The 15,095-nt window shown below is 37.5% G+C and overlaps 1 protein-coding gene across 11 annotated transcripts in view; it reads right to left on the bottom strand.

The window, feature by feature from the left end:
* Window positions 1-15,095, bottom strand: part of BMPR1B (bone morphogenetic protein receptor type 1B) — a 397,985-nt gene that overhangs the window by 15,251 nt on the left and 367,639 nt on the right. For all 11 annotated transcript variants that reach the window (XM_041759650.1, XM_041759653.1, XM_041759651.1 and 8 more), the window contains 4 exons: window positions 11,128-11,224; window positions 9,943-10,081; window positions 5,834-6,026; window positions 4,749-5,046 (listed from right to left, as the gene is read on the bottom strand). In XM_041759650.1, the coding sequence (XP_041615584.1) occupies window positions 4,749-5,046; window positions 5,834-6,026; window positions 9,943-10,081; window positions 11,128-11,224 (727 nt within the window). The remainder of the gene's footprint in view (window positions 1-4,748; window positions 5,047-5,833; window positions 6,027-9,942; window positions 10,082-11,127; window positions 11,225-15,095) is intronic.

Below are 15,095 nucleotides of genomic sequence, written 5' to 3'. Positions count from 1 at the left end.
GCAAATGATCTCTGGCATCAACTCCCCGTGACACCTACCAGAGACTACTGAACCTCCTCCTGGGGGGACAAGAGCAACCCCGGAAGGCCGTCAGGAGCCTCCAGGAGAAGGGGCTGCGCACATGCCCCGGCATTTCCCGGAGCAGCTGCTAAATAGCTGTGGAGCTGATCTGCTGCGCTAGACTGGGCCCAGTCAGATGCTGACCAATGGGGAGCCTTCTCTGATGCACTTTCCGAAGGACTCGATGCTTCTCTGATTTCTGAGAAACAGACCCCTCCAACTAAAGAAGGTACATTTGGCTGCAGAAGTCCTGACTGAAGGTAGCTGACCCTGTCACTAATTCGCTTACTTCTCAGAGTCATAGTGAGCTTTAGACAAATTGCTATTTAAAAAAATACCATTAAGTACACCCATGGGCAGCAGGGCTAGTTGTAAGGGTCTGAGAAAGCCCCTGGGGAAACGTGGTGCCCTCTGGGCTGCGCCACCCTACGGCCTCTGCATCTGGACAACCTGACAATCATCAGCTGGGAGATCTGGGCTACAGATCAGTGTCCGTTGTCATTTGTCTACTTAAAATGTAATACCTTAGAAGCCCTAAACCACGGCTTCATTCCCCCTAAGAAAACATATGATTCTGATGCTCAAGAACCAGAGAAGTTGCTTGATTTTCCAAAGTAAAAAGTGAAAAGATCTGTAAGTTTTCCTTTAAGGCATTTCACGTGTCACTGTTTTCTCCTCCTGAAAGAGATTTGGGGTTATGGTGCTGTCTGCCGCGACATCACCTGGATTAAATCTCTGATGGGCAGGAAATACACCAGCACTTACATCACTTTTGAGAGAGTGTATGAAAAAATGAATACGGGATAAAAAAAAAATCATATGAGTAGAAAATCTCTGAAGTGTAGTCCACTCTCTCTGTGGCTCTCAACTTCCCTGGGAACCTCCCAGAAATTACTTAAAAGCCTGAGAGAACACTTACCGTGTAGAGACCATGGTAGAGATTCAATTCTCACAGGAAGTCCACTTATGAAGTCTGAGAACTCCACACTGGGTTAGTTCTGACCCCACTTGTAATACGATCTCTAACTATCTCTGTGTGTGCACATGCCCCCAAATAGGAAAATCGGGAAAAGAGTAAAAACCAAAGAAACATAAAAAGCAAGGTTTAAAAGTCAGGCTCAAATATTGAGAAGAGCAAAGTTCCTTTGAAACACAGAAAATAAAATGTGAAAAGGGCCTCTGAAATTATCAAAGGCAACCTCCATCTAATGGAAGGAAATGAGGCCCAGAATACTAAGTGGCCCCACAGATACTCTTTAGCCATTTGAGATTTGTGCCTCCACCAGCCACGGTTTCATATCCGAACCAGTATCCTCAAGCTTTCCTCTCTTGATGAACGAGTCAATATATTCCAAATAGATCTTTGAGTTATCCCTTAAAAATTCCCCTCCACTTGCTGGAATGAGGATTTGCATGAAATCTGAGAGGTTGTTTAGTTCATTCTCCTTATATTAAGCAGATCTGAGTTTCAGAAATACAACATTGACTTTCTTATTTTTTTAAGGTCTATAGAGAAGTTCTCAATTACTTTGATACTGCCAAGATGTATTGATTTGAAACAATGTTGAAATACCTATAATGGATCATTTGCTATGTCATGTCAAATGGGAAATACATTAATTAATCTGGAATGGATCCTGCTCTCAGGATGCCCAATGATGAGGAGGCATGAGGAGGCTTGCACTAAATACCTATATCAGGCAGATAAGGGCCAGGAAATCACTACCGGAGTAGAGAAGATGTTATTATTCCTAGCTGGGGGATGGGCTAAGGAACTTAAAGGCAGCTTTGAGACTAGAATAGGGTACATGGGAAAGCAAGGGCATTCCAAACTAGAGACTGTGCGATCAAATACAAGATGGTAGCAAACGAGGAGTACATATGGAGAAAAACACCGGTACTTCAGTTTTGTGAAAGAAAGCATACAAGTTGGAGGGCTTACAGGATATAAGACCGGGAAGGTGGATTTAATCCAGAGTGTGTGGGACCTCTGGAGCTAAGAAAAGATGCTTTTTTTTTTTTTTTCATCCTGTAGTTCACAGAGAATCATTCATCTGTCCATTACACAAAATTTTGGAGCAACGCCTAAGTAATGGGCACCAAGGAAAGGCATGAGGGATGTAAATTTGCAAAACAAAAACATGGTATCTACCTTCATGGAAGCTCAGTCTTAATTAGGAATAACAGATAAGTAGTCACTGATTACTGCATGAGAGTGTGAAAAATGTGTCATGACTGTATGCACCAGATCACATGGGAGGGCTGAAGGCTAACTGAAAGTCAGACTTGGAAGGGGACAATAAGAGGTATTCCAAAGGAATAATCTGTGGAGATAAGCAGTAATTACCTCAACAGAAGAGTTGCTGGGTGTTCAGGTAAAGTTAAAAGCATGTTAAAAACACCTCAAGAGGGGCGCCTGGGTGGCTCAATTGGTTAAGCATCTGCCTTTGGCTCAGGTCATGATCCCAGGGTTCTGAGATGGAGCCTGGCGTTGGGCTCCCTGCTCAGCAGGGAGTCTGCTTCTCCCTCTCCTTCTACCCATCCCCCTTGTTCATGCGTTCGCCTGCGCGCGCTGTCTCTCTCTAATAAATAAATAAATAAAATCTTTAAAAATGACTTCAAGGTGTGAGAAAGTATAAAGTGTTTAGAATATAAACTACATTTGAACCCAAACCATAGGAAACTATGAAATTATTATGCTATCCAAAAATAATGTTTCAAGAAGATAAATCTGGCAGCAGCATGTAGAAAAAAAAATTAAGAAAGACAAAGAGCAAGTAAATATAAAAGAGCAAGTAAGGGATCCCTGGGTGGCGCAGCGGTTTGGCGCCTGCTTTTGGCCCAGGACTCGATCCTGGAGACCCGGGATCGAATCCCACGTCGGGCTCCGGGTGCATGGAGCCTGCTTCTCCCTCTGCCTGTGTCTCTGCCTCTCTCTCTCTCTCTCTCTCTCTCTGTGACTATCATAAATAAATAAAAATTTAAAAAAATTATATATATAAAAAAAGAGCAAGTAAGTATATCCAAAATGCTTTACTCCAGAATCTAGGAAAACAGTAGAGGACTCAAACTGGACCCAGTTCAAATGGGAATGTCACTATCACAGAGACAGAATTCATTCAACTGAGCAAACCAAAAACTGAAGGAACAAAAGAAGTGTCAGGCTCCTCACATTTTAGAATGGATGGACCAAAACTGGGAACTAGAAAGAAAAAGCAGACACAGCAGGAAATCCAGCAGTGGGGAAATATGTGAGAGGTACACAGAGAACAGAACCCACAGAGAAAGAAAGTGAACCTGGAATAAAGGGACATCAAGGAAACAGCAGGAAGAAAGGCCTGTGCCCTGTGGGCAGTAGAATGACAATAAGAAAGGCTTCTGGTGACAAAGACCAATGGTATCCCTCAAAAAAGAAGCTCAGGAGAGAAGGGAGCAGAAGACACAACATCACAAGATAATTATGAATTACGTGATCCATTGTGAAAGAGGATTACTCTTCCTAACTCTCAAAAAATTTCACAGGGGAAGATATAAGAGAGGCTGATAATTTGAGAAGCATCATGGGAATGTTTTTTTCTTTTTTTTCTTTTTTTTGTAGAGGAGACTTGGAAAAGGTTGCAGAATTCAGAAGAGAGAAAGGATTTATTCATCTTATTGGCAGGAGGTTCTTATTTCTAACTCAAATCTACAGTCCAAAGCATTTGATTTTAAAGATGAGAACATCTAAATTTACCATCTTCTAAATGGTGGATACCTTCCTATATTTGGGACCTATTATTAAATCACACCTCATCTTCACTTCTGGGTAAAATTATCAAACTGTTAGTTCTTTCTCATGAGTTTTGTTTCCCAAACGTTTAATCATCTCCATGGCTTTTCCTTTGTGCTGTTCTCTACATTCTATCAAGTCTTCTTTGGGGGGGTAGGGTGGCGGGGGGGAATCCACAAGAGGATCCAACAACTTAATAAAGGCTAAGCCTAGACTGAGTTTTTTAAAAGGTAGTTATATGACAATCCCTCTACTCCAGTAGTAGCAAACTCATTTTGTTTTGTCTTCAAAGCAAAGGAATCATTTCTTCTAACTAAGTCATCTGCAAGATAAAACAGGGCCGCTCTGATTAAAGGAAAGGTGGGCAAAATAGAGTCCCACCTACTGGGCATTCCTCCTCCGCTTGTGGCAGAAACCACTGTCTTGTGACACGTGCTACTGTAAGTAACCAGGTGTTATATTCACTGTGTAAGTCACAGTATAGTAGTGCTGAATGCTGAGTGTGCTCTGTTTGTTAGTTTCTAACCTTTCTCACAGAATATGTATGCAAATTATCTTTTTTTTACATCATATCAAACAGCATGGTCTTTATCACTACATAACATGTAGATCTTTGCTAAGACTTGTTCCTACTTAACAAATGCTATGCAGACTGCTGACCAAATCATCCCAGACACGAGGCAAACCTAATGCAAACTCCATCTGGAAGCCAGGTCACCAATGAGCAGAGAAATAACAGGACACAAATACATGTTTCTTCAAATAAATGTTCCTTCTTTTTCCCTCCCAAGAAATACCAAAATTAATAAAACTCCTCCTCTACTAAATACCTTAAAAGCGCTGTATCCCAGAATGTACAATCTATAAAAAGTGACAGAAAAGGATCATAAAAAGTATATTTATTCATTTTGATACTAACCTAATAAATTTAACAGCCAGGCCCAGGTCAGCTATACAACAAGTTCCATTTTTCTTCACCAGGATGTTCTTACTTTTCAGATCTCGGTGGGCAATTGCTGGTTTGCCTTGGGTGCTAAAGATTTCTGTGTGTAAATGACATAAGCCACTGACAGAAGAATAGGCTAACTTCAGCATCGATTTTGTATCTAGGGTGGTGGACTTCAGATAATCATAGAGGGAACCATTTTCATGATAGTCTGTGATTAGGTACAACTGGGTCCATGACCCTGTCCCTTTGATATCTGCAGCAATGAATCCTAAAAGGAAGAAAAGACAAAAAGGTTTGAAGCCAGGTATGCTCAGAATACTATCAAGAATAATTCATATTCCCAAATATCATTCTTTGCCATAGGTATCTTTGTTTACCATTTCACTCAGCCTTATGATTATGCCTATGACAGCATTAAATTATTAAAACCAATCAGAGGCAATAAAAACAGTAGAGGTAGAGAAACATTAAGAGTCTGTACCTGAAAACATGATCCCTCTCTAGTTAGTAGTTGATATGTAAGTTATTTTTAAAGTAACGGTAAATAGCTCACGGCATTGTAGTTACACATAAGACATTGTTTACAAAGCAGGGTCTTGAGTCGGGGCACAGGCTGTTTCCACTTGAATGATCCAGCTACATCACTGCTAACTTGAGAAAATTTTTTAAAAACTCAATTCTCCATATATACACTCGGAATATATATAAACCCTGCAGATAAAACTTCTAGAACTTTTCACAACATTTAAACGTGTGCTCCTTCAAATCCCTAAGAAACCATAAGAAATGCTGGTGTTAAACATTTGCATTTCCTGTCCCTGAAGAAAAAAAATGTTTTGAGAGTATTCCATTTCCAGCCCACTACTCATTCACAGAAGTGCTAGTCATTCCTCCTGTGAGGCCTCCCATTAGAAACCTGTGACGTTCCTGGGCTCTGGCCAAGGAGAAAACGTCTATATATTTCATAACAGGTCCAGACAGATGAGTTAATAGGCAGATGTGAACAGAAATGAGGGGAGGGCGAGGGAACCCTGAACACTGCCATACCGACTCACCCAGAATGTTTTCATGCCTCATCAACACTGTCTGATATATTTCTGTCTCTCGGAACCAGCTGGCTTCCTCTGTGGTGAAGAACACTTTCACAGCTACCTTTTCGCCACGCCACTTCCCCATCCAAACTTCCCCATAGCGACCTTTTCCAATCTGTTTCACCATCTGAATCTGCTTAGCTATAGTCCTTTGGACCTGTTAAATCCCAAAACACACTGTTAGTGTATTCACAGCACTACAGATTTGTTTAATCTTTTTTTTTCTTCCTCCAGAGAAGAACCAGTTACTGCATGCAAAATATATTTAGCCGATAGTTTTTCTTTATATAGGCAAGTTATTGGCATTTGGTTATTCATTTATGCTGTCCCTTTTAAATGGATTGGAGACTGATTGTGGGTTCTGAAGGTCTGAATTATTGCTTCCACACTGAATACTTCGTTCTACCTATTATCATTTTCACAAAGGAAAAAAAAAAAAAAAACAACCCTGAAGGGGTTCACAGTAATTGGCACAATAGAATACTTTTCACTTCCACCACTGCAATGGAATACTGGCCACTCCGATGGGACTCGTCCACTGTATACTTGATTGTGGATAAAATACAATGAAACCAAATCGTAGTGCATTGCTGGACAGGCAAAGAAATAAAGGAAGTCTCCAAGTCCGAAGGGGAGGATGGAGGGAGGGAAGAGCTGGGACCAGAGCAGGGAACAGTAAGCATTAGGCACACACAAAAGCCAGGCTGTCCTCTGGTGAGGATGAACACCAGCGCTGGGATCCGGAATCTAAACCTTGACCTCTTTAAAAGTTAAGAAACCGAACGTAGGCTTCAGCATGAAGCTGGGACCACTGAAAGACACTAAATTTGCCCAAGGTTGGTAGCACACCATGGCTCCCAGCAAAAACAAGTACAAATCCTTCCTGAGAAAATCATTTGCAGAATACTTTTCATTCCACCACTGCAGCCAGCACCTAGATTTGGAGGAACTCTTGCTGCCACACAACTTGATCATGGTAAAATACAAGAAAGAAAAAACTGTAATGAATGATTGGCCTCAAAAAGAAATACAGGAAAATTCTCCAAGGCAAGGAGGGAAGGGGCAGGCAGGAAATGGAGGGGCAGCAGGAAGGCAGAGAGGCAAGGAAGATCCCACAGAATAAATCCCTTAAACCAAAAGGAAACAGCCTTTATAAATGAGAGCTAAGAAAGACAACCTGAGTAGATTGAACCCCTTCAGATTACAGATACCAGAATTGTCAGAGAATGACAAGAGACATTATATGAAATGTGTAAAGAAATAGAAGATACAATGAAAAGAAAAAAGCGGCAAGAAATTGTTGAAAATTACACTATGTAGTGGAACAGGTACTTGTCACAGTCAAAAATGTACAATGGACAGGTAGTGGAAAAACAGCAGATTGGATCTGGAGAGAAAGTTCAGCTGGAAGAGCGCTCTGAAGAATGAGAGAGAGAGAGAACAGCAGAACAAAGGGATAGAAAATAGGGGAGGTGTGGCCTATGGGTTTTGGTCTGCGGCTCATCTGCACTCACACTAAAAAATCTGAAGGACTGCATTACTGAAATGGCTAAATATTGATGACAAGTGACATCACTTGGGAGGCACATATAAAGAACCTAGCATAGAACAAGAGTTCTGATTGGAAAACTGGAATGTCCTCCTCATAGACATACGCTTTGCATCAAATAAAGTTGAAGTCTTTCTTTCTGTTTTTACACTTGTGAGGACCATCTAATTAATTACACCAAGTCCACCCAGATAACCCCCAATAATTTCATCCCAAGGTGAGCTGATCAGCAACCCTTAGGTCCCCATTGCCATGTAAAATAGCATATTCTGGGGATTACGGCATTTTGGAGGGCCATTATTATGCCTACCACAGAGGTCTACCAGCTAGGGTGGATTCCATGTTTGCATAATGGATGGTTTTATTAATTCAAGAGGTAATGCTCACCATTGCCAGAACCATTAACAGCACCAATATCAGACAGAAAGCTTTTTCGTAAAAGATAAAATCTTTTCTTTTTTAATGTTATTTTCTAAAAGAAGGATTGAAAAATCAAAGCGTTGCTGACATGCAATTAAGCCACTCAGTCTGAAGGAAATAAGGAACAATTTAGGAGTCAAACAAAATATACTGAGCATACAAAGCAATGGTCAGTATATTTCCATGAACAAATGGGGGGAACAGAAGCATCAGAAACACTAAGCAGTGGAGAGCCAAATCTCCTAGTACTTAACTTACTGACTTGAGAGGAAACTTCCCACACATATTACAGAAATTTTATATTTAATTTACATATGTTATAAAGCATTGCTTATGTAAATCTATGGAACATTTCCTAACATAAACACTTTTGTGTTCGCTTCTTTTCTAACGATAATATATCTTCTTATAATTTAATGAATGTACTAATGGAACTGGCAATGCTTGAAAGGATAGGAACTTATCTCAAAGATAAAAAGTGTCACTAAATTATATTCAGAAATTTAGAGTGTATTTTTGTTTCGAGATTTATTACAACATCTAAGGAGAAAACACTGGCAAACAAATAGGTTTCAGTTCTGAGAGCATAAACATCTGATTCTTTAATACTAAAAGAGATTTTAATATTTGTACTTTCCTTTTTAAAAATATATATATAATACAGATTTTTAAATATGAGAACTATATCTGCTACATATTACATTTTAAGAATAAAAAAAATTGATAATAAAAACTTTACATTAAAAAAATCTACATCCTAACTAGTATCCGTTTGCTTATAATGACTACCTCACTACTTGTTTTCTGTCCAGCCTATCACCTGGAAAGGACGTATTAATCAATGTTTCAGTTATGCAAGATGAATAAGTCCTAGAGATCTACTGCACAGGACAGTGCTTACAATGAACAGCAGTGTACTATATTCTTAAAATTGGACTGAGAAGATTGTATCTTATGTGTTCTTACACATGAAATTTAAAAATAACAAAAAATAAATAAAGAGGGCAGGAGGAAACTTTCGGAGGTTATAGATATACCTATGCCATAAATTGTGGTTATGGTTTCATGGATATATACTAATCCCCCAAACTCTTCAAGTTGTATACATTTAAATATATACTTTTATACGTTATATAGATATATAGCTTTCATATCTCAAAAACCTTATAATTTTTGACTTGAGATTTAAAAACAAACACACACTTATAGTACTAAAATAAAAGATCACTAGGGCCCCTGGTTGGCTCAGTCAGTTAAGCATCTGCCTTCGTCTCAAGTCATGATCCATGGATCCTGGGACTGAGCCCAGCATCAGGCTCCCTGTTCAGTGGGAAGTCTGCTTCTCCCTCTCCTTCTGTCTCTCCCTCTGTTCTGCTCATGCTCACTGGCTCTCAATAAAATAAAATAAAATAAAATATCCCCAAAACAATAAGTAAATATGATATCCAAAGTCAGAACCAGACAATAAAGATTAAGAGAATCAATCCTAAGAGTTTGTTAGGAAAATATTTCTTATTAAAATTGTTATTTTCCATCCCAACAATCTTTTTATATGGTCTATAAAGGAATCAAATGTTTTTTTCATTAAAACAAGAGCCTTGGATGCATTATATGTTTTCTTCAATGTTGGCAGCTTTGGTCATCAGAAAATTAAACCTCTCAGGAATGGAAAAGCCAGAACTTTGCCCTGAAATATAAGCCCTCCAGCTGAAATGCAGTCTTCTTCCCCTGTAGAAATACTCAGATCCCAATTGGTTGTAATACTTTTGCCTTCAAAAGCCAGGCCAAAGTTCAGTAATGCTATCCTTACTGAAAACAGAGGGAAGATGGTCCCATGTTTAATATTTTCTAATCTGCTCCTTATCAGAATGTCTAAGGGTCTGGATTGTAACCATATACTTACATTAAAAAACAATCACCTTACCCCCAATATGTCAAAATGTTATCAGGAAGTCCTGCATCTAAGATCTGATGTCTAACTGACTATGTAGAGCTTCTCTCTGTCCGCTACCCTATCTGTTTCAGTAAAATGAAACCCTGTAAGTTATTGACATTTCCTCTCAGAAGGCATTTCCTTTAAATTCAAGATATGCTCTTCTCGTACCAGCAGAGGGAGGCCTGATCCACTTCCTGAGCTTTGAGACTGCTCAATTAAGTCTCTCAGGGATTCTCCAGGAGGAATGTATGTTTCATCCTGTTCTAACCCAATGCTGTACCGAGGTCGGCTTTCTTGTCTTTTATACCTAAAGATGCACAGAGGAAGATAATTTAAGATACTGAGTTGCAACAATTGGCGTAAAACACTGCAGATAAAAGTATTCACAGCAGATTTCATTTTAGCATAAAAGAAGATAAATTTTTAGTATTTATTACCCTTAGTTATGATTTCGAAAATACAAATCATAATTATTTTGCTAACCTATTTTTTAAGTAAACTACGTGTTTTTACTTGGTCTTAACCATCTAAAATTCCTCTTCTCCCTTTAGTTGCCTATCTCCCAGCAGGGATTCCAAGAATATTTCTATATAGATTCAATACCCCCTTCCTAAAATTTTCCCCTTTAAAGTCCCTAATTAAAGATGAAAATCTGGGGTTTACAAAAGATTATAACAGCCAACTCTCCCATCTCAAGTAAGGCATACAGCAATAATGCAGATAAATTAAATAAATTTAAACTTTAGAAACGTTTTGTCAATAATTATGCCTCTAATTAGAAATGAATTTACTTGAATCAATTCCTATTTGCAGAACATATCATAAATGAGTGTTACAAAAGGCAAAAGATAAAAATTTAAATGTCCTTGATATTTCACAGAGTAAAAAATAAGTTCTTACGTGAACGAAAATAATTTGTCACTTAACTTCAAGAGTTAAGCGTATTTTATCTGAATAACTAACCTACAAATTATGTTTAAAATTTTTTCATATTAGGGGAATTGTTAGCTTAGGAAATAAAGGATTACTAGAGTGACTCTTTGTTCAACATGGCCATTTCTTCACTCAGAATCAAATCTTGAGTAACAACTGGTTCCCAAATTCCCTAATTACCCTAAATTCCCTAAGGGTGAAAATTTACCTGGGTGACTTTGATGTCTGAAGCAGAAATGAGATAGCTATCTATTAACAGTTTCATTGAAACAAATATTTATCAATAGTAACTGATACTATCAGGGAAATCTAAGATTTAAAGAAGTCAAAGAAAGCTATGGTGAAAAACGTCAACAGGTGGAACAGTATGACGATGATACTTTAAACTCAAAATTCTACATCTACATGTTGGAAACTTACCTGAAGTAACAGAATAAAATAATAAGGACCAATAGCAAACTACAGACAGTTACAGATATAAGTAAGGCCTTGTGATGTATAGGTCCGTCAACAAAATCTGAAATTAAAAAGAAAAGGAGCCATAATATGGAGGATATTTTCACTTAAAAGTTAGGAAGCAACTCTTTCCTAAAAGTGTTGGCCAAGCCCCATATGCAAGATGCCCCGGGTCCTTTTAATCTGCCCACAGGTAAGAGCAATACTGTATATTGCACAGTAAATATATACACATAATTAAAACTACGTAAGTTCAACTAGTGTAAATCATAATTCATCTAGGCACTCATTTCTTCCTGTCCGGAAGGCACAGGCTTGATGCAGAATGAAAGTACAGAGTGTGAACAAATGTAAATGGATCAATGCCCTGAAAACATAAAGAGGTAATTCCTCTTTATTTCAGATCCAGCTGGGTTAACAGGGTTTTTCTCATGTGGTTTCTGAAGTGTTCCATATCATGAGTTTGGATAAAAACTAATCTATATTTTTGTACATAAAACACACAGTCATCTTATGATGGATACAAAAGAAGAGGATTCCTCAAATGTTGTCAAATACAGAATATATGGATGTGTACCACTTTAAACAAAGATGCCTTTTAGAACCACATAGCTAACTTTTCCATCCAAAAATTGCATCATATTTTAAAAGAATGGGTATGTTCTACCCAAAGAATTATTGCGTGATCCTCTTATAAAACAAATTATTAAATATTATTCATGTTGTTTTAACTCCAGTTCTTGACAAATCAGATTTACTTACAGTGTGATTTCTCAAACCTCATATAAATAAAAGTAATCTGGAAAGCTTTATACAAATGCATATTTGCTGAATTCAGCCTCAGAGATTTTTATTCCAAGTATTTTATTTTTTACAATCATCCCAGGTGATTTATATGTAAGGACTCTCTGAAACATTTTGAGAAAACTGACCTAAAACCAGGTGCACTTATGTAGTAACAGAATTAGCAGTGTTCTTATTATGGGCACCATATACCCTTGAGAAAGTGATTACTGTTATTTAATTTTTAAAGGTATTATTGTAATTTATGACTTTGGTTACTATGAACAAGTTTTCCAACTGTGCTGTACACTTTTAACTGTATGGCTACCTAGACATTTTGGCTGGGGACCGTATCCTACTCAATGTAACATTTTTTTCACTCAAAAGTATTATATATTCTATGAATAAAAACTAAAAATCACCAAGTAATGAAATAAATAAAATTGCCACCATCTCGCTTCTTGGGAAAATTACTACTAATATTTTAACATATGCCTTTGCAGTATCATTTCAATAAATAGGGAAAAAAGTTTATGAGCAAAGTATTTCACAAGATGGCCATATACTATTCACAAAGGCTAAAACAAAGGAATCCCAACTAACCACTGAAAGATGAATGGGTAAGCACCTTGTGGTACATACATGCATACATGGAATACCATTCAACCTTAAAAAGGAAGGAAATTCTGACATATGCTACAACATGATGAATCTGAGAACATTATACCAAGTGAATAAAACCAGGAATAAAAAGACAAATATTGTGTATGATTCCATGTCTATGAGATACTTAGTCAAAATCATAAAGACAAAAAGTAGAATGACGGTTGCCAGGAGATGTGGGAAATTAATGTTTAATGGGTATAGAGTTACAGTCTTGAAAGATGAACAGAGCTATGGAGATAGATGAGGGTGATGGTTATACAACATTATCAACATATTTAATATGACTGGACGAGACACTTAAAAGTGGCTAAGATGGTAAATTTTAGGTTATGTATATTTTACCTCAATAAAAACCTTGGAAAAAAAATACTGTTGCTTTATAACTAGATTACTTTCATTGATGATATTGTGAATATTTTCCAAAACAATAAATTGTTTTCCCACAATGTGAGTTTTAAAGACCACACAGTATATACAGACACATCCTAATTAGAAAGTTAATCTTCTGATAATCTTATTTGGAAGACCGTAAAGATTTTTCTATAACATATCTTTGCCGAAATATAAAATTCTGTGAACATTCTTGCACATACATCACTGCTCATGTCAATGATTATTTCCTTAATCTAGATTCCTAGAACTATTAGGTCAAAAAAAAATATATTTTAAGGCTTTTCATACATTTTGTCAAAATATCCTTTAAAAAAGATTACAACAGGGATCCCTGGGTGGCGCAGTGGTTTAGCGCCTGCCTTTGGCTCAGGGCGCGATCCTGGAGACCCGAGATTGAATCCCACGTCGGGCTCCCGGTGCATGGAGCCTGCTTCTCCCTCTGCCTATGTCTCTGCCTCTCTCTCTCTCTCTCTCTCTCTCTCTCTCTCTGTGTGACTATCGTAAATAAATAAAACTTTAAAAAAAACTTTAAAAAAAAGATTACAATAGTTTCTATTTCACCATCAATGTAAACGTATGTTTTAATTATTGTCAAATAATTTCATCTTACAGAAAACCTGTCAGGATAAAGAAATCTAATGTGCCCTTCACAGATATCTCACATTTTTAAAATTTTACCATATTTGCTTTATAATTATCTTGCTCTCTCAGTATGGGTGTCTGTATGTGTGTCCATACATATGTGTGCGCGCACGCGTGTGCATATGTGTACATATATACATACACACACATACACACATACACACATATATATGCGTGTGTGTATGTATATATATGTATATGTATATATGTATATGTATGTGTGTGTATGCGTGTGTATATATATGGCAGCCCAGGTGGCTCAGCGGTTTAGTGCTGTCTTCAGCCCAGGGTGTGATCCTGGAGACCCGGGATCAAGTCCCATGTCGGGCTCCCTGCATGGAATAGAGCCTGCTTCTCCCTCTGCCTGTATCTGTGCCTCTCTCTCTCTGTCTCTCATGAACAAATAAATCTTAAAAAAAACCCTATATATATACATGTATATATATTTGCATTCCTGTTTCTATTTATTTAAATGTACAATTTGTAGATCATTTGAAGTTACAGACATAATGTCCTTACCCATAAACACTTCAAAATGCACTTCCTAAGAACAAAGACTGTTTCACAAATGGTAATAAAATTATCGAAATGAGGAAATTAACATGAACACATAAACTGAAAGTATATCTAACTTAGAAATATTTGGATTTTTTGTTATAAATTAAAATCCACAGATCTTTATATTAATTTCTTGTCCAAATTCTGTTATGATTAATGTGATAATTTGCTCATCAGCCTAAAACATATGTATAACTATTTATGAATTATATTACTTGCAAAATATTAATGGAAGTAGTCTGCATCTGAAAAGACTAGATAAGAGACCACTGAAGAAAAGCAGCTGTTTGGGTTTTTTTTTAAGATTTTATTAACTGATTTGACAGAGAGGGAGAGGGAAAGCACAAGCAGGATGAGTGGCAGGCAGAGGGAGAAGGAGAAGCAGGCTTCCTACCGGAGACCCTGGGATCATGACCTAAGCCAAAGGCAGATGCTTAACCGACTGAGCCATCCAGGCTCCCCAAAAAGCAATTTTATGTTAACAACTTGAGAAATGTTGCCAGTGGTCCAGATAAAAAGGAGTTCAGGAACCTCACACACTACAGGACAGGTCCAAAAACTATTCAGGCTTTAATACCCACAGAAATCATATAATGTAGCACATGCATTGTCTGAAAAGTATTGCTTAGGAAATCTTGAAAATAATTTGTAAACTCTTAAAATTAAAGAGGCCAAGATTTTTACATAATGATTTGTTGAGCAAAATTTCCCTCCATTAGGCTATATGTAATAAACCCCAGGTGAGCACAATACCTCTGCCAGTGAGAGCATAATTCACTATGTTTATACCTATGCAGGTGTACAAATACTGTTGCTGGAAATTTAGTATAAAATGTGTTTCCAATGTTAAGGATAATAAAGCAAAAAGCCTAGTCTGCAAAAAAATGAAG

Source organism: Vulpes lagopus, chromosome 6, assembly GCF_018345385.1.
Source record: "Vulpes lagopus strain Blue_001 chromosome 6, ASM1834538v1, whole genome shotgun sequence".
Taxonomy (NCBI): domain Eukaryota; kingdom Metazoa; phylum Chordata; class Mammalia; order Carnivora; family Canidae; genus Vulpes; species Vulpes lagopus.
Note: the sequence above shows the minus strand (reverse complement) of the source record. Positions and strands in the feature narration are given on the sequence as shown.